General features: G+C 61.3%; 1 protein-coding gene across 2 annotated transcripts; it reads left to right on the top strand.

Annotated features, from left to right (window-relative positions):
* The first annotated feature begins 2882 nt into the window (after positions 1-2882).
* On the top strand, positions 2883-13172 carry NUAK2 (NUAK family kinase 2). 2 transcript variants are annotated; one of them, XM_035346985.1, is made up of 7 exons: positions 2883-3080; positions 7556-7676; positions 8686-8837; positions 9707-9772; positions 10843-10962; positions 11096-11228; positions 11310-13172. In XM_035346985.1, the coding sequence occupies exons 1-7, from the start codon at positions 2898-2900 to the stop codon at positions 12440-12442; spliced, it is 1908 nt and encodes a 635-aa protein (XP_035202876.1). In that variant the 5' UTR covers positions 2883-2897; the 3' UTR covers positions 12443-13172. The 2 variants fall into 2 exon arrangements, with proteins under 2 accessions (XP_035202876.1, XP_035202877.1); XM_035346986.1 differs by lacking the exon at positions 2883-3080 and adding an exon at positions 7244-7383.
* The last annotated feature ends 8013 nt before the right edge of the window (positions 13173-21185 follow it).

The following is a 21185-nucleotide window of genomic DNA, read 5'->3' as shown; positions in this document are numbered from 1 at the left end:
CTGGGAAAAACGAGCTGAGCTTGACACCGAGCGGAGGGCTGAAGGGTGTCTGCAGGCCGCCTTAATCCCAGGCAGCTGCAGAAGATGTGGGTTGCAGAGGTGGCCTGTGCTGTAATCATTACGTTTGATAGGCCATAAATTACTTTTCCAAAGGCTCCCATTGCTGCTTAATGCGTTTCCCTTCTTCTGATGATGGATGGGGCACCCAGTGGGGAAGATCAGAGCAAAAACCGCTTCCTCGGTGTTTTCGGGGGAGGAATGGCTTTCACACCTGCCCGAGCACTACCCAGCAGAGGGTGAGGAATGCTGCCAGCCTGGAAGACCGCTAAGGAGAGGTGATCATTTGCCTCTTTGTCATCTTTGGCATTTTAATGCCTGGCAGGACCCTTCCTTTCCCTTTTGGTGACCTTGCTGCCACAAGCGTATCTTCTGGGGCACGTTGATTCCCTTAGCAGCTCACAGGGGTGAGCAGAGCCTGCGTACACCAGGCCCAATGGCAGAGCCTCAGGTTTGGACCATGACACGGATGCTTTTAGCGTAGAGATAACGCTGTAGCATTTATTTAAAATTAAATAATAATAATAATAAAAAATAGGAGGCTGGGGGTGAATAAAGCTTCCATCCTTACAAAGCGAGGGGCTGATCAGACTAGCTTTGAGGAGGTTTCCCTGACACAGAGCCAAATCCCCTGTTGACTTTCACGTTGGTGTTGGCAGACACTCGGTTGCAAAGGGCTGCTGCTGTAGAAACCACCTTCAGGATGGCTGCGGCTGGGGGCAGGGGGTTTCTGTGGGTTTCCCGGCTGAGGAAGCAGCACCACCACTACCACTACCACTGCAATACACGAGCCTTATCAGTGGATTCCAGCGGACTTAGATCTGTGTCCCTTGGCATTTCCATTAAAAAAGGCTTCCTGAGGTAGTCTGGAACAAAAGCATACCTAAGCTTATGTGTCAGTGACTGCACAGAAAATCGCAGAGAATTCCTCTGGTAGAAACAGAACAAGAAGCAAGCCCGACACTTCATTTCCTTTCATCACAGGGAAAGCCTCTGGAAGGCATCCTTATAAATCAAGAAGAGCAATAAACATGTGCTTAAAGCTAAATGCGTGCTCGAGTGCTTCTTGGGCCGGTGGGCTCAACCCCGAGCGATCCCGCAGCCGCCGTGGGATCGCTCCGTAGGCAGAGGCGTGGGCTGGCCGTGTCCGGGAGCCACAGCAGCTTTCATCTCAGCCAAGGGAAATCGCCTGCCCTGCTGCAACAAGGAGCCCTGCTCCTTCCCCTTCCACTCTTCTGCAATCTCCGGGCTGTGCCTGAACAGGATCCTATCTGTTTACTTTGACATTGAAATTACTGCAGTTTAGTTAATCTCTTCTACGCCTTGTTTATCTTCCCTATGGGCCCTGCTCGCTACCTTCAGATTGAAAAGCAGCTCCTGTTACCACGCAGTAAATAATTCAGTAGTGCAGCCCTGCTTCAGTATCTCAGGACATCCCCCCCACCCCAGTGCTGTGGGAGATAACTGGTGGTAAAGCAGGAAGCCAGCCTTGCCCACGGGTATTTACGGTGGAGAGGATGCAGGACCCAAATGAATCTGCAAAAACTTGGTCATCCCCGAAGTCTTGTGCAGAACAGAGCCGCACAGCCACAAGATACAAGATACCTCTGTGTCCTAACGCTACCTTGATGGTATCTAACCTGGAGCCTGTTGAGTGTCGAGGCTGATCCCTGGCAGGGATGAGCAGGAGCCCGGCGCACGGCTGTGTCCCACGACCTGGGCTCCAGCCGTGCCGCAGGACGGATGTGCTCAGCAGGACATTTGGAACCTCAGCCCTCTGATACCCAGACTGTGAGAGCAGCCGGGGGCACAGGACCTCTGCCTGGGTCTCATCCTGATGTAGACGTGGCACGGCCGCTATCTCTGTGCTCGGGGGCCCAGAGCCTGCAGCAGGGGGCCGAGGCTGGGTGAGCTCATCCCCTCGCTGCACGCTCAAGCCCCTGCTCTGCCTCACCCTGTCTGCCCTGAGCCGCTGGAAGTGGTGGGAAAATCCAGGTCGGAGTGTGGGGATGAGTAATGCCGCAGTTATCTGCCTCTTTGATCAATACGGTGTGTCCTCACACATGCCAGAGCTGGGCAAGAGCTTTTGTTTTGGCTGCTTTGGGAAATAACTGCATTCTTTTAATATCTCCAAACAAAGATTTACCACAGGGGCGAGAAGACCACACGGGAAGGTGCTGCAGAGTTAAGCAGAAACGTCCGTGAAATGGGTTTGCATGGGGCAGCAGGCGGCTGTGTCCCCCATTTATTTATTTTTATTTTTATTTTTGGAGAGAGTGCTGGGTGCACTGGGGCTGCAAACCCGTGTGCATGTGTCTGTCTGTCTGTCTGTCTGTTTGCATGTCTGTCCATCCATCCCCGTGTCCCCACACCCCCCTGGTGCGAGCCCCCCAGGCTTTGCCCCGCATCCTCCCTGCGCCCCCTTGGCCCTCCTTTGGGTGCGAGCATCTCCCCCAAAACCTCTACCTCCAGCCCTCAGCACCCCCCTTTACCCCCCGCCTACACAAAACCCCCTTTCCACCCCTCCCGCATTTACCCCCCCTTTACAACCCACCCTGGGGGGCTGCCTCTGCTCCCCAAATCCCCCCCCCCCACCTTACAGCTGCGCCCCCCGGCTCCGGGGGCTCCCCTTATGCCCCAGCCCTACCCGGACCCCCCCGGTTCCCCCAAATTTCTCGCCTCCCGCCCCCTTTCAGCACCGGGGGCCGGGCGGGGCGGGCGGGAGGGCGGCCAATGGGCGGGGGGGGGGGCGCGGCCGGCGGGGCGGCCCCGCATTTATCAGCCGAGCCGAGCCCAGGCGGGCTGAGCCGAGCCGGGCTGAGCCGGGACGGGAGCTCGGCATGGAGCGGGCGGCGGGTGCCCCGCAGCCGGGGGGTCTCAGCAGATCGCCGCTGCACAAGAAGCAGGCGGTGAAGCGGCACCACCACAAGCACAACCTCAAGCACCGCTACGAGTTCCTGGAGACGCTGGGGAAAGGCACCTACGGCAAGGTGAAGAAGGCTCGGGAACGCTCCGGCAGGCTGGTAAGAGCTGTTACTGTGTCGTGTTCCCCCCCCCCGCCTGCCTCCCATCCCGAGCATCCCCCAGCCAGCCCCGGTTCTCCTCCACCGGTAACCGGGAGGCAACGGTGGTGCAGCCCCCCTTGGCCCGGAGAGGGGCCAGGAGCCCCCCAAGGGTGCTGGGGGCAGCCCCCAGGGACCTCGCTTCCCCCATTCTCTTCCTCTTTTTCCTCTGGCAGCCACTCAGCACTTGACCGGGGTGCTGAGAGGGGCTGCGGGCAGCCGGCGGTGAAGAGCAAACACTGCTCTTGAGTCTCAAGGGCTTTCCCCTTCCTCTTGCCCTGGTTTTGGGGTGATGATGTGATGTGTTGACTCTCTGCAGTGGTGTGTGAGCAGAGCCCCCAGGGCCTGTGTGGAAGCAGGACTCACATAATCTCCCATTGGAAATCCCCCAAAATCCATCCTTTGGTGCCCCAAAGCCGGGGGCTGGAGCAAGCTGGGGAGCACTGCCCTGCAAAAGTGGGGTGCTGCTGAGTCTGGCAGCCCTGGCATTGGGCAGGCTGCTGCTGTTCAAAGGGCAAACCTGGCGGTGATTTCCCTGCTCAGCCCCAAGCACCCTGCACTGCAGGATGAGACCTGTGAAAGGCACTCGTCCCCCAGCCCAACCTTGCTGGCACCACGGGTGAGCAGCAAGAGCCTCCCGAGATGCTCTGAGCACAAAAAGGGTGCGAGTTCGGATCGCTAGCAAGCCACCGAGGCATGTCAAGGAAAACAACCGTAAATCAGAGAGGTTTTCACGTAACGCAACAGCTCTTAATTAAATCAGGCTTGCAGTTTCCATTAGCCTATCTGATTCTGAAGGCGCTGCTATTCTGCTGCATAATCAGGGCCTTGAAATGCGGCTCCCACCCACTGACCTGGGAGGATCCCTTCCTTTGGGATGGGTGAGAAGTCTTGGCTTTCCCTTTCTGCCCCTAACTAACAAAGCTTGTGCGGGGAATCTTTGAACTGCCAGAGCTCACCTATCTGCGGAAGCCCCTCAGGACAGGGACTTGTTTGTCTGGTACCATAAGTCTATTATGATGCAAATTAAATACACAGACCAATGCCTCTTCAATAAATTCCAGAGATAGTCGAGGGCTCGACTAACTAGTACTGCAGCAAGCTGGCTGTGTAGGAACAGGAGGCTTAACCACAAATCTCTCCTCTTCCCACAAATTCTTTCTTGCACCACTCAGCATTTCCGGACCTGTTTAATCTTCAAGCTTATCCCGAGCTGGGTCATTATTTGCTCCTTCTCTAAGTGGCTTTCACTTCCTAAACAGCGAGGTGTGAGAGCAGGAACTGCTGCCTCCTGCCACCCCTTGTGGGCTGCGCAGGTCCCACGTTACCGGCTGGGGCTGTAGGGCTGGAGCTGCTCCACGCGTGGCTTCAGCCTCTGGCTGATCAGGAGCTGCCTCTGTCAGATGCACTGAGTGTTGAACCATCTCATTGTACTGCCTAGCTGTCCCTTTTTCCTTTTTTTTCCTCTGAATTTTAACCAAGCTACATGGTCTTAGCTCAAAGCAAAGCGTGTCTAACCAGCTGCTAGGCAGCAGAGATCCGGCTTCATCATCAGCTGGATTTTGGGGGGTTTTCTGAGCATTCTTTGTCTGAAAGTCTTGTTTTCTGGCTGGAAATCCTTCAGGTTGAATGGTGCTCGTGCCTTTTGCTGGGTACTTCTGAGTGCCCTCCCCGCTCCTTGGAGAACTTCTGTGCCCCTGAAATGTCGAGCAGGTGGGGAGAGAATTGCTGGCTCTCTTTTCCTGCCCCTACCTCTTGTTTTTGGTTTGAAGACTCAGTAATGCGTGGTGCAAACTGGCTCCTGCACCTGTTTGCATGGCAGCATCTGGCCCTTTTTTTCTCCCAGCCTGCCGTTTCTTCCCCAGCCCTGGACCGCAGCCAAGTCAAACAGAAATCAAATAGAAACCGGGACCTCCTGTGGGACTGGCTCGCGGTGTCAGGAACGGATCTGTGGGCTCGCGTGGTGTCAAGTGGAAGGCAGCACCTGGAATATTCCGAGGCGGCGAAGCCTCCTTTGATCCCCTGTAAGGGGCGAGCCCCGGTCCCTTCCGCAGTGGGTTGTAATCCATATTTCATAGCGCATGAAACGCTGCACTTGTGATCTGGAACAACTTCTGAAGGGCTGCCTGGGGTTGTAGCTTAATGCATCTTCCAGCAGCTGCTGAAAATACCTGTTCTGCCCCCCCAAAAAAACTCTTAATTAAAAGCCTTTTTGACTTGGAAAGTACTTTTGTTCTCCAGGCTCCTGCAGCGGGAGCTCTGGGGGCTGTTTGCTGCAGGAAATTCTTATCACATAGCGTTGGTGCTGGAGGGAGGGTGTAGGCTGCATTGCTGCCTGTCCCTGAAGCTGCAGGCCCTCATCTGCAGGGTGCTTTCCCCTTTCTGAGAGGGGATCCTCTGCTGCCAGCCCTGTTAGGTAGGGGACGTCCTGGGACAAAGCAGCTGCCCAGTACCCCTGGGGGAGGGTGAGAAAACCAAGGGATTAACCTCCCCCGCAGGGACTGACAGGTGGGTAAATCATCCCACCCCAAATGTGCCGTTCAGTCTCTGTCGCATGAGATGCGGACCCTAACGGTGGCTTTTCCTTGCTGTGTTGCATCCGTTATGGCCCCAGGGCTGAGCAGCACTCATCCTGCTGGTGCTGCAGCCTCGGCGGTCGCTAACAGCGGCTGACAGGCGGCTCTGAGTACAGCCAGGGGCATCTCCTCAGGCTTCCCGTGCTGGCAGCTCGCAGCCGCTTTGTCTCTTTCCAGGTGGTGAGTCTTGCTCTGAGGCCAGGCTCAGTGTGAGCATCTCAGTCAGCAACGTGCTGTGCGCACCCCGAAACGCTCGGGCTATTTTGCTGGGCTGGATGTGGAGGTTTTATGGGGAGATGAATCGAGTGGGCCAACAGGGAGGGCAGCAGGCTGGCTTCTTGCATTCTGCAGGGGGTCAGGTAATCGGGCTGGAGCGAAAATCGTTAAACTTTAACCTGCTGGCGTAGCACAAAGGTCACGGAGAAGAATACCTGGGTTTCAAGAAGCTATTAAGTGCCTTCAGTATTGCTTTGTGTGGGGTTATTGAACCTCCCCTGGTCAGAGTCCATTCTGCTTGCGTGCTTGCCTCCAGCCTTGGCTGGCACGGGACAAACCTGCCCCGGCCTGAAGTGCCAGAGATGTGCTCTGGGGCCAAAGGGACTCCACCAGCCCATGTCCTGCATGCCTGTCCGAGCCCTTAAAGCTGGTGTGAGCTCCAAGACACCGTTGTGGCAGCTGAGATCTCGCTGCTTTAGCACCTGGTGGCTCGCTGAGTGTGAGATGGGCTCTGCTCAGAGCAGCCGTGCTGGAAAACATTGCCTGGGCAGTGTCAGGTGGGCACTTCTTGGTGCCAGAAGAGGTGGAAATACAACAGCAGCAAGTCATGGAGGAAAAAGCCTGCTAGATGCATGGGGGCCACGCAGCTCTCCTATTACTGCCACCCCCCTGCTCCCTGGGAAGGGGATCCTGACCCCATCTCCTTGGTGGGCTGGGGTCTCGCAGCGGGGTTTGGGGCTCCCCTAAGGCAGAGGGGACGAGGCCACGTGGTCTCGCAGCTGTGAGCATGGGCTGGGGCCGGCGGGTGTCTGCGGCCCCTCTGCTCGTTGCTGGGAGACCCGGCGCGGGTCCCTTCAGGATTAATGCTGTTCCGCATTCTTGTCTGGTACAAGAAAAGGGGTTCTGCTGGATTCAGTTGTAAATTCAGCCCTAGGAGCACATTGTCTCTCCCCAGCCCTTTTGAAAAAGGATTAGAAGGCATCTATTCTCCAGCGCTTACTCTTCTTTCCCCTCCCCTTTGGTTTCCCTGTAGAGGAGAACTGGGAGACCCAAGGGAAACGGCCCCGGCTGGCTGCAGCACAGCGCTGCGCTTTCTGGGCGGGATCCGCTCCTTAACACCAAACTTTCCCTTCCCTCTACGTAATCACCTCCTTGAAATAAACATTCCTGATGAAAACAAAACCTGTTTTTTCCACTTCCGTGACCCTAAGAAGATGTCGTTATCTCCCCGGTCATGTGTGCCGGTCGCATTCCTCTGGCCGCGGTCCAGCGGCGGCTGTAGCCTAGGACCTGGTTCCTGTAGGGTTCCCGTAAGCCACACAAACAGAGGAGAAATGAGCAGTGCTGCCTGCCCCAGGGGGCTCGGAGCTGACCTTGTAGGGGGTGAGCAGTCCCTGTGTGCACAGCTCGGGGGTTGGAAGCTGTAAAACCCTAACAGATGAAGCTCGCTGTTAAGCTGCTCCCGTGGAGAGGTGATGCCTTTGGATAGCGCACGCCTGTGTGGGGAGCTGGGCTGCTGATCCCTTGTTAGCGAGCCCCTTCCCAAAAGAGGGGGGGGGCTCTGCCTCTGCAGGGGGCTGTGGGAAGCTGTGGTGTCCTCTCCTGGCGTCTGGGTGACCTCTGTGTGGGTGTGTTTGTCTGCAGGTGGCCATCAAGTCCATCCGGAAAGACAAAATCAAGGATGAGCAGGACCTTGTCCACATCCGGAGAGAGATCGAGATCATGTCGTCCCTCAACCACCCCCACATCATCGCTGTCCATGAAGGTGAGCCCCCCGTCACCCCTTTTCCTTCCCAGCCGCTTCCCTGACCTCCCCTGGTGCTGCCCTGCAGCTCTCCAGGGAATTACCAGCTCCAGAACCTGCCCCGTGCCCTCCCGCACACCCTGGAAGTTTGTGCGGTCTTTAAGAGCCTGGCACCGAAGCGGTGGCAATCCCTGCGGCGGAAATCCCCGCGGTTCTGCTCTCAGCCCGGGGCAGGAGCTAACCTCAGTGCTGGAGCCCTTCCCTTTCCCTCCCCTGGGGCCCAGCAAGACCAAACCACGGTGCCCGTATCTCTCCTGGGCTCTGCTCCCAGGCTGTCCAGCAGTGCAAGTAGCAGCCAAAAGGCAGGTCCTCAGGCTCCAGACGCGATCAGATTTGGAGCGAGCCTGCGACTGGGTCGGGCTTTGCTCAAACCCCAGCCCTTTGGCAGCAAACCCAGCGTGTGCGGTGCTTATCGCGGCGTGCCCGGGGTGTGCGTGCGGCCAGTGCTGGGCCGCTGCCACCTGGGTGGTGTACGTGAGGTATCCAGAGCCCTGCTGTCCTCCCAACAGCAGCACGCTGCCTGGCAGCCCGCATGCTGTTTGCGAGGGCTGAGTCACGCTGGGGGCCGGAATTCAGAAGTAGCGAGGTGGCTGCCTGCAAACAGGAGGAAAACGCTGTGTGGGGCTTGAGCCAGAGCCTTGGTGGGATGTGGGAAGCCCACCCGGCCCTTCCCTCTAAGCAGGAATGAAAGCTGCTGTCGAGTGACAAGTGGGGTGTCTCAGCCTCCTCCTGGAGGATCAGAGCCCGTCCTTGCATGGGCTGCAGGAAGCCCCTTGGTAGCTCCAGCCATCCCCATCCAACCCCAGAGCAGCACAAAGCCCAACACCTCCCGGTCTGCAAACCAGACCAAGGGGACAAACAACGTGTTGGAGTCGGTCAGGGCTTCTGCTCGCTGGAAGGCAGGTGCTGCTGAGGTCCCTCGGCTCCAAGCATCCCCCCTGATGCCCTGTGGCTCCCTGTCTGTGCGCAGTGTTTGAGAACAGCAGCAAGATCGTCATCGTGATGGAGTACGCCAGCAAGGGGGACCTGTACGACTACATCAGCGAGCGGCAGCGGCTGACGGAGCAGGAGGCACGCCACTTCTTCCGCCAGGTCGTGTCGGCCGTCTACTACTGCCACAAGGTGCGTGGGGCCGCGTTCCCAGGGGGATTGGGGCAGGTCGGCTCCCCGGGGCTCGGCACGGCCGCGTCTGGGCTCTGCGGGTAGAGGTGCTGGAGCTGGGCATGGATGTGGCAGGGAAGCTCTGCCCGGGGCTGGGAGGTGGGAGCAGCTCACCCGTTTTTCTTGGGGAGTGGGGTTAATCCTGCCTCTTGTCTGCAGGGCATGGCGGCCCTTGGGGAAGTGCCCCAGCAGCGTTTTGGAAAGGCTCGGCCTCGCCGAGTGGCTGCTGCGCCGTCGGGCTGACTAACCCCGCTGGCAGGACCAAACCCCGTCCCACCCAGGGCTGTGTGCGAGGGCTGGGGGCCCAGCCCTGGGTCACCACCTCGTCCCCTGGGAGGCGGCTGTGGGGCTGCGGGTGGGCTCTGCCCTCCCTGAAAGGACCCCGGGGATGCTCGGGGGGCCTTGCGTGGGTCATCCTCAGCCCTGGGAACCTGCCCACCCTTGGCAGCGATGGGAGGCTGCAGGGTGCCTCCTGAGCCCGGAGCACCTCAGGGTGCTGCTTGGGCAGGTCTCAGCAGAGCCCAGAGCTGGGCTCGCCCTGGGGAGTGGGAACCGGCGGGTGTGTGGCTGGGGAGGGCACAGGAGCCTGGTGCTGGCTTGTGGTGCTGGGTAAAGTGCTGCTGGTAGCACCCAGGTCAGGACGTGGCTTCTGGCTCATCCTTGTCTACAAACCTGGGGTTATTTATTGCTGTCTCACTGCTGTGACTGGTGTGAACGCCCGAGCAGTCACTGCTGTGCCAGCAGGTGAACGGCAGTGACCTCCCCACGCCGACCTTCCCTTCCCTTCCTCCAACACCTCAAGCTCAGCCTGGCTCTGCCTTCCCTTTCAGAATGGGATCGTGCACAGAGACCTGAAGCTGGAGAACATCCTTCTGGATGCCAATGGGAACATCAAGGTGAGGGGCTGCAGGACCTGGCCATGCTTTGGCTTCCACCCAGCCAAGGTCTGGGAGGGATGCTGCCTGGTTTGGGGGGCTGATCCTGGCTGAGGAGCTCCTTGGGGTGCCCGTGCTGCTGCTCCTGTCCCTTGCAGGTATCTCTGAGGCTGGAGGGACCAGGGCAGCAGGGCTGGGGGTGGCTGTGATACCCTGTATCCCCTGGGGCACCTGGTTCCCACAGCTCTGGGGAGGCTCTGCTGGCCCAGAGGCTGCTGCGATCGCCTGCGCTGCTGTTTGCCATGGAGCGAGGCAGCCAGCCCAAGAGTTGGGGACCAGGAGGGCTTCCAAATCCCCCTTTTGGCTGCCAGGGCAGAGGCAGAGCCCGAGCTCCGGCTGTTAAAGCCACCAGTGTTTGCTCGGCTGCTGATAAGAGGGCAAAGTCTGAACGCAGAGCTCAGACCCAGGCGGGCTGGGTGGGACGGCTGCCAGTGCACGTCCTGCTTCCCACTGGCACGGGGAGGCGGGGGGCAGCCGGGCCCTGGTGGTGCAGCTCCCTTTGTCCCGGAGCACCGCGGCCGTGCCTGCCTCCCTGGGGTCGGTGTGGCTGGAGATGAAAGGCTGGGGTGTTATCTGCAGTGGTAACCCCGTGAGCAGGGACCGTACCTTCTGCTCGCTGAGAGGTGAAAGGTAACGAGCACCATGAACGCCTGCGTGCCAGGCGGGGTGGAGGAGGAGCGAAGCAGCCTCTCGTGGCTGTGATTGAGCTGGAGCCGAGTCCTGCGATGCTCCCTCTAAGCACAGCCCCACCGCTGCCTCCGCTCCTGGCGTGTGGGTGATGGCACAGAGCTGGGAGCAGGCGGCTGCCACGAGCTTTTTTGGAGGAGGAGCAGGGCAGGGGGAAAGGTTGGGATGCTGCCACTCCCCAGGGACATCAGGGGGGTGCCCAAGGTGAGGGCAAGACCTAGGGTGACAAGGGGGACTGGTTTCTGCCGAGCCCAGAGCTGGAGGGCTTCAGGCAGCTGTGCTGCTCCCCCTGCAATCAGGAACGTTGCTGCGTGCTAATAATGGCCGTGAACTTCCCTCCGTAGATCGCGGACTTTGGCCTGTCCAACGTTTACCAGCAGGACAAGTTCCTGCAGACGTACTGCGGCAGCCCTCTCTACGCATCTCCTGAAATCATCAACGGGCGGCCCTACAAGGGCCCGGAGGTACGTTGTGTCCCCCGGGGAGTCTGGGGGGTGGTGTGTGCCCTGTCCTGCACCCCAGGAGTAGCTGTGAGCCCCTGGTGGGGGGTGGCCTGGTCCTGCTGCCCCCCTTCAGGACCACCTCTCCCTGCGGCAGGTGGACAGCTGGTCCCTCGGCGTTCTCCTCTACATCCTGGTGCATGGCACGATGCCGTTCGACGGCCACGACTACAAGACTCTGGTCAAGCAGATCACGAGTGGGGACTACCGGGAGCCCACCAAGCTGTCAGGTAGGCAGACCCCCGTCCCCCTGCATTGTCATCCCCCCCCAGCCCCGTGCTCTGCCGGTGCCTGACCTGCCTCTCCCCCAGACGCCTGTGGGCTGATCCGGTGGATGCTGATGGTGAACCCGGAGCGCCGTGCCACCATCGAGGACATCGCCACGCACTGGTGGGTCAACTGGGGCTACAGAGTGCCCCTCGGGGAGCAGGAGATGCTGCGGGAGAGCGAGTCCCCCCTGGCCACGGTGGCAGAGTGGCTGCGGCGCTCCTCCCGGCCCCTCTTCGAGAACAGCTCCAAGGTGCGCTGCTTCTTCAAGCAGCACATCCCCGGCGTGGCCCTGGAGCGGCAGCGCTCGCTCAAGAAGTCCAAGAAGGAGAACGATGTCTCCCACGTGCTGCAAGAGGTGGCCCTGGCCCCGGAGAACCCCTCCAAGTCCATCCTCAAGCGACCCAAGGGTATCCTGAAGAAGAGGAACTCCTGTGAGCAGAAGGTGCCTGGCCCTCCGCTGGCAGCCCCTGCGGGAGAGGCGAAGAGTGAGGATGGAGAAGTGACTGCCGTGGCTCTGATCCACATCCTGTCCCCAGAGGTGCTGGCTGGCAGCGAGGGCAGCAGCATCGTCCCCGCAGCTGTGCCCAAGAAGGGAATCCTAAAAAAGCCCCCGAAGAGGGAGTCGGGCTATTACTCATCCCTGGAGTGCTGCGAGTCCGGGGACGTTCTGGACACAGGGAGCTTGGACCTCGATGGGAGCGTGTTTGCCGACAGCCCCTCTGCAGATCAGCCCCCTCCCAGCCTCCCCACTGGCCGAAAAGGCATCCTCAAGCACAGCAGCAAGTACTCCCCCAGCAGCACTGAGCCAGGTCCCCCCCCGGGGCAGGGCTTTGGGTGTTTCAGCGAGGTGTCCCTGCCCAGAGCCCCCCTAGCCCCCCGCACCCGCCCAGCCAGCGCCGTGAGCGAGGACAGCATCCTCTCCACAGAGTCCTTTGACCAGCTCGACCTTCCCACCCGTGTCCCCCCCAGCAGCGTGGGCATGCGGGGCTGCGTCTCTGCCGACAGCCTCCTGCGGCTGGAGGAGGAGGAGGCGGATGAAGGGCGCCGGCTGCGCCGCTGGACCATGACGCACTGCCCCAGCGCCCTGGGGGAGAGCCGCTTCTCCCTGGAGAGCTGTGACAATGTCACCGAGGCTTACCGGTGCGCCATGGCCATCGGCATGAAGCTGAGCTGAGGACACCCTGCAGCCACCCCCCGTGTCCCCGCTGGGCTCCCCCAGCCCGGGGCTGCTGCTGCTGCTGCCCTGTGCCCCACGTATTTATTTTGCAGCCCCGGGGAGGCGCTGGGATGCGCAGGGAGGGAGCTGCGGTGGCTGTGGGACACTGGAGGGGCTGCAGCGAGGGGAGGGCGATGGCCTGGGCACATCCCCATGGGAGGGGATATAATGGGACCAAAGCCCTGAGCTGCTCCAGCAGCCCCCCTGGGGGCTGGGGGTGCTCTTGGAGCTGCCTCGGAGGCATTTTGGGTGCTTGGACCCCTCCCTGCTGCCCAGGCAGGTTCATCTCATGGGAGGGAAGGATGGGGGGTGGGATTTCTCTTTCTTTGCACTGTTTTTTTTTTTTTTGTTTTGGCTGCACAAGTTAACGGATAGGGCAGGTGATATACCTCAACCAAGCTAGAGATGTAGCAGGGTGCTGGCAGGAGGCTGAGAGGTGCCATCCAGGCTCTCCGGGGTTGCTGGCAATGGGGTCCGGCCCCAGCCCTTCCCTCTCCTGCCCTGAGAAACCCAACTGGAATAAGGCACGTGCTTTGCTGCTGTGGGCCCGGGCCTCATCCTGCACACAGAAGGGGAAAACCCTGGCTCTGCAGGAAACCTGGGTCTGGCTGAAGCCGAAACCACAGCCTGAAAGCGTGCTCTGATGCCAACGTCAGTTTTTAGTGTTGAAAGGAGAGAAAAAAAAAAGTGCTTTTGGTAAGGCACTGCTTTATTTATTGCCTCTTGTCTGAGGTTAATGTTTAACTTCAACAGCACTGGATTTGTCTGGCTCAACCCAATGTTATTTGGGGGGGGGGGGGGTAGAGGTGTTTGGGCTGTGCTCATGTGCTGCGAGTCAAAGCTCTGCACCCTCTGCCCTGTTTGCTGGCCATTTCCCTTCCCCTTCCTACGAATTAAAGCATTAAATTAAAAGCAAAAGGTGGATGCTGGTTCTTGTCTTGATTGTTCTTCTACTGCAGGGGGTCTGGGGGGGGGGGGGGGGGGGCTCAAACGTGACCCCCAGTGGGTGCCTCCTGCCAGCCCTGTGGGGTGCTGAGCCCCTGCCCTGGGGGAGAACCAAGCTCCCCCCCTGCTTTCACGATGCTGATGCTGTGCAGGTTTGGATCCGTGGAGCAGCTTTGGCAGCAGGATCTGGCCCTGGAGAGCTGCATCGCATCTCGCTGTGCCTGCAGGTGCTGTCTGTAATGGGGAGTGGCAGCTGGGGGGGGTCTTCTCTGCCCCTTTGTCCCCTTCTCCTCGGGCACTGAAGTGCTTTTATTGCTCTCCAAACCCTCTAACAATTCCCATTTCCACCCGAGGAAATAGGAGACATTTCAGGTCCCTGCCACAGGGGAGGGCCGGGGGGGCTGCGTGCCAGGCCCCATCTGAAGCCATGGGGGGCACGCTGCGCTCTGCCCCCCGCCGCGCATTCCCTGCATGCTTCCAGGCCCATTAAGGGCCAGCAGAGAGCTCAAACCACCGGGGGGTGTCCAGCTCAGCCAGGGCAAAGTCCTATCGCTCCCTGCCTGCCAAGGCTCTGCATGGTACTGGCCAGGGGCCACGGCACCCATGGGTGCATGGGCGGAGCCCCTCACAAAGTCAGGAGCACCCCGAGGCAGTGCTCGGCTCCGGCTGCGGTTTTGGACAGCCACGGAGGGACGGGGCAGGATTTCAGCAGCCGTTTGTGGCTTGGGTTTCTGGAGCATCGATGGGTGCTGCGGTCCCATTGCAGGGCTGCAAGGAAAGGTTCATGCGATAATTTTAGAGCTGGGCTCAGCTGAGGCACCCCGGGCGTGCACCACGAGGGCACCATGAGGCATGCTGCGACCACACCACCACCCGTGTCCCAGCTAGGGGTCCTCCTGCAGAGCCCCCTCTCACCGTGACCCGAGCCCCCACAAAGCCCAGGGCAGGGGCAATGCTCCCCAGAGCTGTGGAGGGGGCAGAGCCCCAGCAGCAAACCTCAGAAGCAATGGCAGGGGGCCGCAGTGACCGTCCCCATCCCGGCTGGTGTCCCCTCACCCACGGCAGCCCCCTCCCCGTGCAGTGCCCCTGGGAACAGCCCTTCCCATCCCAGCCCCGCTCTTTTCCACCTCTGCTCCGTTGTTAACAGCTCCCTTCTGTTCAGGGCTTTCATCCCAAGCAGCTACCGCCGATTTGCAGCCCCCCAGCTCCCTCCCAGGCTCCTGGGAGCCTCCTGGCAGACCCCCCTCCCTAGCCGCACGTGGGCGAGGGGCTCTGCCTCCCAAGCAGCGCTCAGCACCTTTCCCAGGCACCCAGAGACAGATCTGCCGGCTGTAGCCAAGTGTTGGCAGAGCCCAAGCTGAAGGGGCGATGCTGGATCTGGTGTGCTGGGATCACAGTGCAGAAATCCATCGGGATGTAAAATCACAGAGACTGGTCACAGTGCACATCCCTGCAGATTTACACAACCGGTGCGAGCTTTCCCTGCCCCTGTCAGGAGGGTTACATGGGTGAAGACAGCCCACAGTGAGCAATTGCTGTGGGGGGCAGCCTCAACCCCTTTTTGCAGTTGTCTGTGGGGGTGCTGGCTTCTCACCGGGGCAGCTGGCACATCTCCGACCCAGGAATGGGCTGCGCACCTTTTTGAAGTGGGGTTCTGGGGTTTCCCGTCGGGTGCTGGCCTTGGGGTCCCCCACAGCCGGATGCGCTGCGCCCTGCTGCAGCCCACGGCAGCACCCCCAGCTCATCTGGGGCTGCCGTGGGAGCCACGGACCCGTGCAACATCTGCGAGCATCCGTGGGGCCCGTGGGGGCTAAGGGAGGGGAGAAAAGGGCGCTGGGGTGCGGGGGGAGCAAGTGGCCCCCGCATCTCCCGGCCGTGCCGTGCCCAGGAGAGGCGCTGCCGGCGTGAGTCAGCCCCGGCCCCGTCCTGCCCGGGCTTGTGCCCGGATGTGCTGAGCCCAGATTTGGGGCTCGGAGCAGGCCCGGGGGGACACGGCGTGGGAGGGGAGCCGCGTGCCCTGCCGGGGTGCTGGACCCCCCCCCCCGGGACAGCCAAAGCACGTCGCCCCTCGGGGAGGGCTGGCAGAACGCGGCCCTGTGGGTTTTCCTATCAGCTCCCTGCTGACATCGCCCAGACTGTTCTGACAAAGCCTCGCCGCCGCTCTTTCTCACCAAACTCTCCTATTTTGTTGTCTGTAGCTTTTTTTCTCCCCCCCCCGCCCCAGGTTTCCTGCTTTGGTGATGCTGTGTCTGCCTGACGCATCGCGGGCCTGGAGCCAGCGACATTTCTGAGACGTGGTGGAGCAGCTCTGAGTGCCAGAACAATTAACACAACAAAGTTTAGACGTTTCTTTTGCATACGATGCTTTCAAAGTGGTGCTTTTTTTTTAAGAAAAAAAGGTGCCTCCGATATTACCTGTTTGATTGCTGCATTTCTTTGAAGATCAGAAGAGAAGAAATCCCCACATGAAAGTCCTCCCGTTTTCAAGGGCACTCGGCTGCAGCCTGGAGCAGCCAAAAAAAAGGGGAGAAAGCAAAAAAAAAGCAAAAAAGGGAGAAAACTTTGATCCCACTCTCCAGGAGCGCGAGGAATGGTGCAGCTCTGCGGCCTTTCTTCAATTCATCCCGCCCCGAGACCTAAAAAATGTGACCCCAGACCCTGCTGGGGCCCAGGGCCGGAGGTGCTGGGGGGTTGTCCCCAAGCAGGGTGCCCCTGCCCGGCTGCCCCACGGTCCCCAGGCACTGCAGGAGGTGGGGGCGCAGGGGGCCCAGGGTCCAGGGCAGGGTGCTTGGCTCTTCCAGCACTGCTGGAGCTCGGCGTGCAGCGGGGGGCTGCTCGGCCATCCCTTTTCCTTTCCTGCCCATAATTTGTGGGTCTTTCCCCCGCATTGTGCCTGCCGCTGGCTCGCCCCTCATCCCGGCCATCAGCTGATGGGACGTGGAAACTGTTCCTGGGACCTGCAAAGCAGACAAGGTGCAGCCTGCCCGTCCCTTGCTGAGCCTGGGGGAGCCAGGGCGCAGCTATATGCACAGCTCACATACAGCAACAAAACCCCAAACACTTCTCAGACTCCTCCTGGGTGCGCAAAGCAGGCGCGGGAGGCGCAAAGCTGGCGGGGCTCCCGTGCGGATGCGGCGAACGAGCTGGGCTGGCTCGACCGCCCGGCCGCTGCGGGGCCGTGTCCCACCCACCCCGGGGCTGTCTCGCTGCCAGGCTGCCACCCAGGCCGGCTGAGCCGCTTTTTCAGGGCGCAGCTCCGGCTCCTTGCAAAAGCGGGTGAGGTGAGGATGGAGCCCGTTTTTCCGGAGGCAGCGGCTGGGGGTTCGGGCTCAGCGCCGCTCACACGCAGGGCAGTGCTCCCAGCCGGGAGGGGAACCTGCTCCGGGTAACTTCTAACGTGGCAGGGGCGTCCCGACCCATGCAAAACGGCGTTCCAGCCTATGCAAAGAGCGTGAGCAAGAACCGGGGCTCCTGGCAGCTCCGTGGTGGGTCCTGCAGGGAGACGGGTATCAGCGGCCCCGTTTCACACCCGCACGAATCGGAGTCCCACAGTAACTTGGGTGCCTGAAGATGCAAAGCAGTGCCTGGCTGGGTCCGCCGAGCTGCCTTGCTTGGCTGGGCACCAACCTCCCAAATCTGGGACCCAGAGCTCCAGCCCTTCCCCAAAAACCTGTCTGGGTGCTTCTTTGCATGGGTAGGCAGCCGGACGGGCTGGGAACCCCCCTCCCCTGCAGTTCCCGCAGCCCCGCTCTCCCTCCCCTCTGAGACAAGGGCTGAGCATGGCTCGGGGCAGGGGACAGAAGAGGCCACCAGGGGCTGGTGGCAGCTGGTGGCCGATGGCTGGACGTGCACCCTGTGGTGCTGGGGGGCGGCCTGGCCGGGCTCTGCCTTCCCCCTGCACGCTGGGGCTGTGTCCAGCTGGAGGGACGCCAGCCCAGGCTGCCCCGGTGCTGCGGAGGTGCCATCGCGGTGATGCAGCGGTGACAGGAGGTGTTGCACACCTTGGTGTCCCCAGAGCCACCCGAGTCACTGCCGTGTCACAGCTTCGCCCCAGATGTGCCCCGCGCTGTGCGAGATGCTCTGCGAGCGGCCGAAGGGCCAGAGGAGGGTGGCTGTGGTGGGGCAGGGTGCCCAGGGGCATGGGGATGGGGATGGGGACAGAGCTGCCGGAGAGCATCCAGGGGGAAACGTGACCCTGAGCCTTCTGCTGTGCTGCGACAGCAAGGTGCGGAACCGCTCCTTGTAATAATCGCATCTCGTGAGAGCCACTTCTCCCACTCCTCTGTGTCCCGCAGGCGTCACATCGGGCAGCGCTGCGATGAGAGGGACACGCCAGCTCTGCTTCCATCTGCAGAGCTCCTGCCTGGAGGAGCTGCCAACCCCGAAGCCTGGGAAAGCTGCAAAGTTTGCATCGCAAACGAGAAGCGGAGCAGGCAGAGCTGGGCGCAGCGGTGCCGGTGAGGGCACGGCGGTGGTGGGATGGCACCGGTGGCCCCAGACCTCAGCTCCTTGCCCCTGCTCCTCCCCTCACTGGGCAAGGGGCAGCACGGAGCCCCCTCTCCCACTTCCGAGCGAGCAGCTCCAGCATGCCCTGGCTGACCTGCGGGTCCTGGTGGCCCCTGGGGATCTGCAGCATCAATTATTTCTCTAATCTTATCTGGCTGTCTCTCTTTCGCTTTCTCTTGTGTGCCTTTCTCTCCCTGCCTTCCCCTCCCTCCGCTGTACTTTGTACCCTCCCGCCAGCACTGCTTCCCCCCCCTCCAGCCCTCTCTTTGATCCTAGGAAGAAGCAATTGATCCTTCTTATCTTTATTGTGGTACAGACATTCCCAGCACTGCCCTTAATTAAATTCCTTTTCATTTTCTTCCCTAAGCCTTTCTTTCCCCCAGCCCCAGAAATGTATTTATTATTAATCGCGCAATTAAATCCTTAGATTGGCCATGAGCGTAAGAGGGGCCGGATCCTGCGGGGCTCTGCTCCGCGCTGTGCCCAGCACCACGCTGCTCGCTGGGGCGCAGTCCCGGTGCTTTCCCCGTGCTCTCCATCCTCAGGCACGGGCTGCATCAGCTCCAGAGCCCGGTGTCACCAGGAGCAGCCCCGTGGCGAGGCCGACGGGTACCGATGGGACTTTTGGGCAGCCCAGAGGTGATGTGCAGCTGAGCCCCAGCCTCCGAGGGCAGCAGCTCCAGGATGGCGAAAGTCGCAGCCCGCAGGGTGACGGCAGCGCCTGGAGGGGGTTTGCTCACCCCTGTCAAAAGCAGAACCGCCTGCCTTGCCCGAGAGCCCGAGGACAGATTGCAACAGCCTGGAAAAACAGCCGGTTCCCGGCACAGCACCAGGGGTACGGCGTGGGCAGGCGGCACCGGAGCTCGCCCGTGCCCTGCTGCCTGCCCCCGGCTCCGGCTCCCACAGGGGCTGCCCGCCCGCCGCCCCCGCCGGCGGCTGCGTGAGCTCACGGTGAGATCTGGGGCTCACGGTGAGATTTTGGGCTCCCAGGTTGGGGTTTCAGCTGTGGTGACTCAGAGGAAATGGGGCTTTGCTGAGTGCTTTTGGCTGCCGGCGCCAGCAGCGGCTCCCTCCCTGCCGTTGCCCCATTCCCCTCACTCCCTGTCCCCGGTCCCCCCGCACAGGACGGGCACCCCGATGCACTGGGGACGCTTGAAAGAGAAAGCCCCGAGTGGGCGGCAGGGGAGGAATGCGGGCTCAGCAGCGAGCCCCCCGCAGCCCCCGGCCTTTGTGGCTTTTTTGATGTCTCGTCCCCCCGCAGCCTGCGCAGGTGTGAGCGATGCGTCAGGGCGGCGGAGAAGAAAGAGAGAGGAAGCCCGCAAACTTCACAGGCTGGGAATTCAAAGCTTTGATGGTGATCGTCCCGTTTCCCCGGCTGCGGGAAAGCCGAGAGGGGCTGCGGGTGGGAGAAGGCAGAAATCCCCCAGCACCGAGCGGGCGAGGGCGGCCCGATTCAGCCATTCCTGAAGCCTTGGTGGGTTCTGGCCATGGTGGCATTGTCACCAGCACGGTGGCACTGTCACCAGCCGTGGCCGCGCAGCCACCGGCCACCAACGCTCGTGCCAGGGTGAGACCCACGCACCCCAGGCCGCCGGCGGTGGCTCCCCTCCGCCCTGCTTTGAGCCTTTCCGCTCGGAAATTTTTCCTCCAGACACTTTGACCTTCGGGCTGGGGGGGGGGGGGGGGGGAAGCGAGTATTTTTCATGTAGATCAGGCGAAATTCCCCCGGAGACAGCGCAGGAATGCAAAGCATGTTATCCTTGGTACCAGCTCTTTCTTTTTACAGCCTAAGCTTGGCCAAACCAGCGGGCAGGGGGAGGGGACGTCTGGGGTCCCGCCGTCTTTCCCATTGCTGATTGCCAGCTGCCCCCGGACCCCCCCCTCCTCCTCCTCCTCCTCGGGAGGAAGGCTGCTGAGCCAGGCAGAGCCAACGAATCCCCCTGTGCCGGGGCATTTGCCGCGGGGTGGCACAAGTCGGGGCAAGGCAATGCCAGCGGCATCCCGAAACACAGGGCGAGCGCCTCGGGTGCTCGGCAGGTCCCAGCACGAGGGAGCAGCCTCCGGTGTGGTTTCGGGCACTCCTTGGGCACGCCGAGAGGCACCCGGAGCAATGGGGATGCTGTGGGGATGTTCGGGAGCTCCACCAGCAAATACTTGATTTTATTGACCATGCTTGTGCAGCCGGAAACCTGCTGGCATGAGGCTGGCGAGATAAATCACCGCCTCATTCGTCTCCATTAAGTGCAATTACCCTTTCGATCCCCAAACAATTTGTTGTTATTACTTCTCGCCAGCTCGCCGTGCTGACCAGCGGTCACACACGAGGCAGAGCCCGGCGGAGGAGGAGCACCCCCTGGCTCCGGTGCGGTGCTCGCCCCACGGGGTCCCCATTTTGGGCGGCTCGGGCTGGGCTGGGCCCCCGCTGCCCCCTCACCCTGCCCTCTCCCACCCTCAGCAGCGGCCTGGGAGCCCAGCTGCAGCTATTACATAAAACGCAATTAGCAAGGCGGGCGAGGGAGGCCTGAATGGCATTAAGGAATTCCTCCCGGGCTGACGTCAAAGCTTCACCTCTCCTCCCGCCGGCACAAAGGGGGCCGTTATGAGCCCGCCCGGCCCCGCTGCCACGGTGCCCGCTCGGAGCATGCGAGTCCTTGGGGAGCTGCGGGCTGCAGGCGCCGTGCGGGAATTGTCCCTGTGACCGGCACCGATGTCACCGGCAGCGCCTGGCTCCCTGTGCAGCATTTCCTGGCTCCTGCCTCCCCCTTGCTGGGCAGGGGAAGGTGCCAGCAGGCCCCGGGTGCCAGCAGAGCGGGGATTTGGCCAGCACCCAGGGCTGGAGGACGGGGGGATGCTGCGGGGGCAGCGGGGATGTCGCTGCCCATGGGTCCTGCTGCTCCCTGGACGGGGGGATGTGAAAGTGGGGTGCCCAGGCAGCTGGGAACGGGATGTCTCAGAGGTTCTCAAATCTCCCCCCCGGGACAATGCGGGCAGAAACCAGCAGGGAGGACCCAGGGCTGGAGTCTGGGGACAGGGAGATGGTGGCCCTGAGGGGCTTGTGGCTTTGCTCTGCGGCACTTTGGCCGAGCACATGGCTGGTGCCAGGCAGCGAGAGGCGATGGGGATGTGCTGGCTCTGCCCCGGCTCCCTGCTGGCCCCAGCAAGTCCCTGGAGATGGTTCCCAGAAGCCTCCAGCACACCCCAAACCGCGCAGCAGCTTGCTGGGGGGGCTTTTCTCCAGGCCAGCGGCTGC

This window comes from Oxyura jamaicensis, chromosome 26 (genome assembly GCF_011077185.1).
Source record: "Oxyura jamaicensis isolate SHBP4307 breed ruddy duck chromosome 26, BPBGC_Ojam_1.0, whole genome shotgun sequence".
Classification (NCBI taxonomy): Eukaryota; Metazoa; Chordata; class Aves; order Anseriformes; family Anatidae; genus Oxyura; species Oxyura jamaicensis.
The sequence above is the reverse complement of the archived record's forward strand: the minus strand, read 5'-3'. Positions and strand labels throughout refer to the sequence as shown.

Excerpts from the sequence above, each read along its gene's own strand:
- NUAK2 (XM_035346985.1), top strand. The coding sequence starts at position 2,898 with ATGGAGCGGGCGGCGGGTGCCCCGCAGCCGGGGGGTCTCAGCAGATCG. Across the intron at positions 7,677-8,685 it reads CATCATCGCTGTCCATGAAG|TGTTTGAGAACAGCAGCAAG; the intron begins GTGAGCCCCCCG and ends GTCTGTGCGCAG. Across the intron at positions 9,773-10,842 it reads ATGCCAATGGGAACATCAAG|ATCGCGGACTTTGGCCTGTC; the intron begins GTGAGGGGCTGC and ends TTCCCTCCGTAG.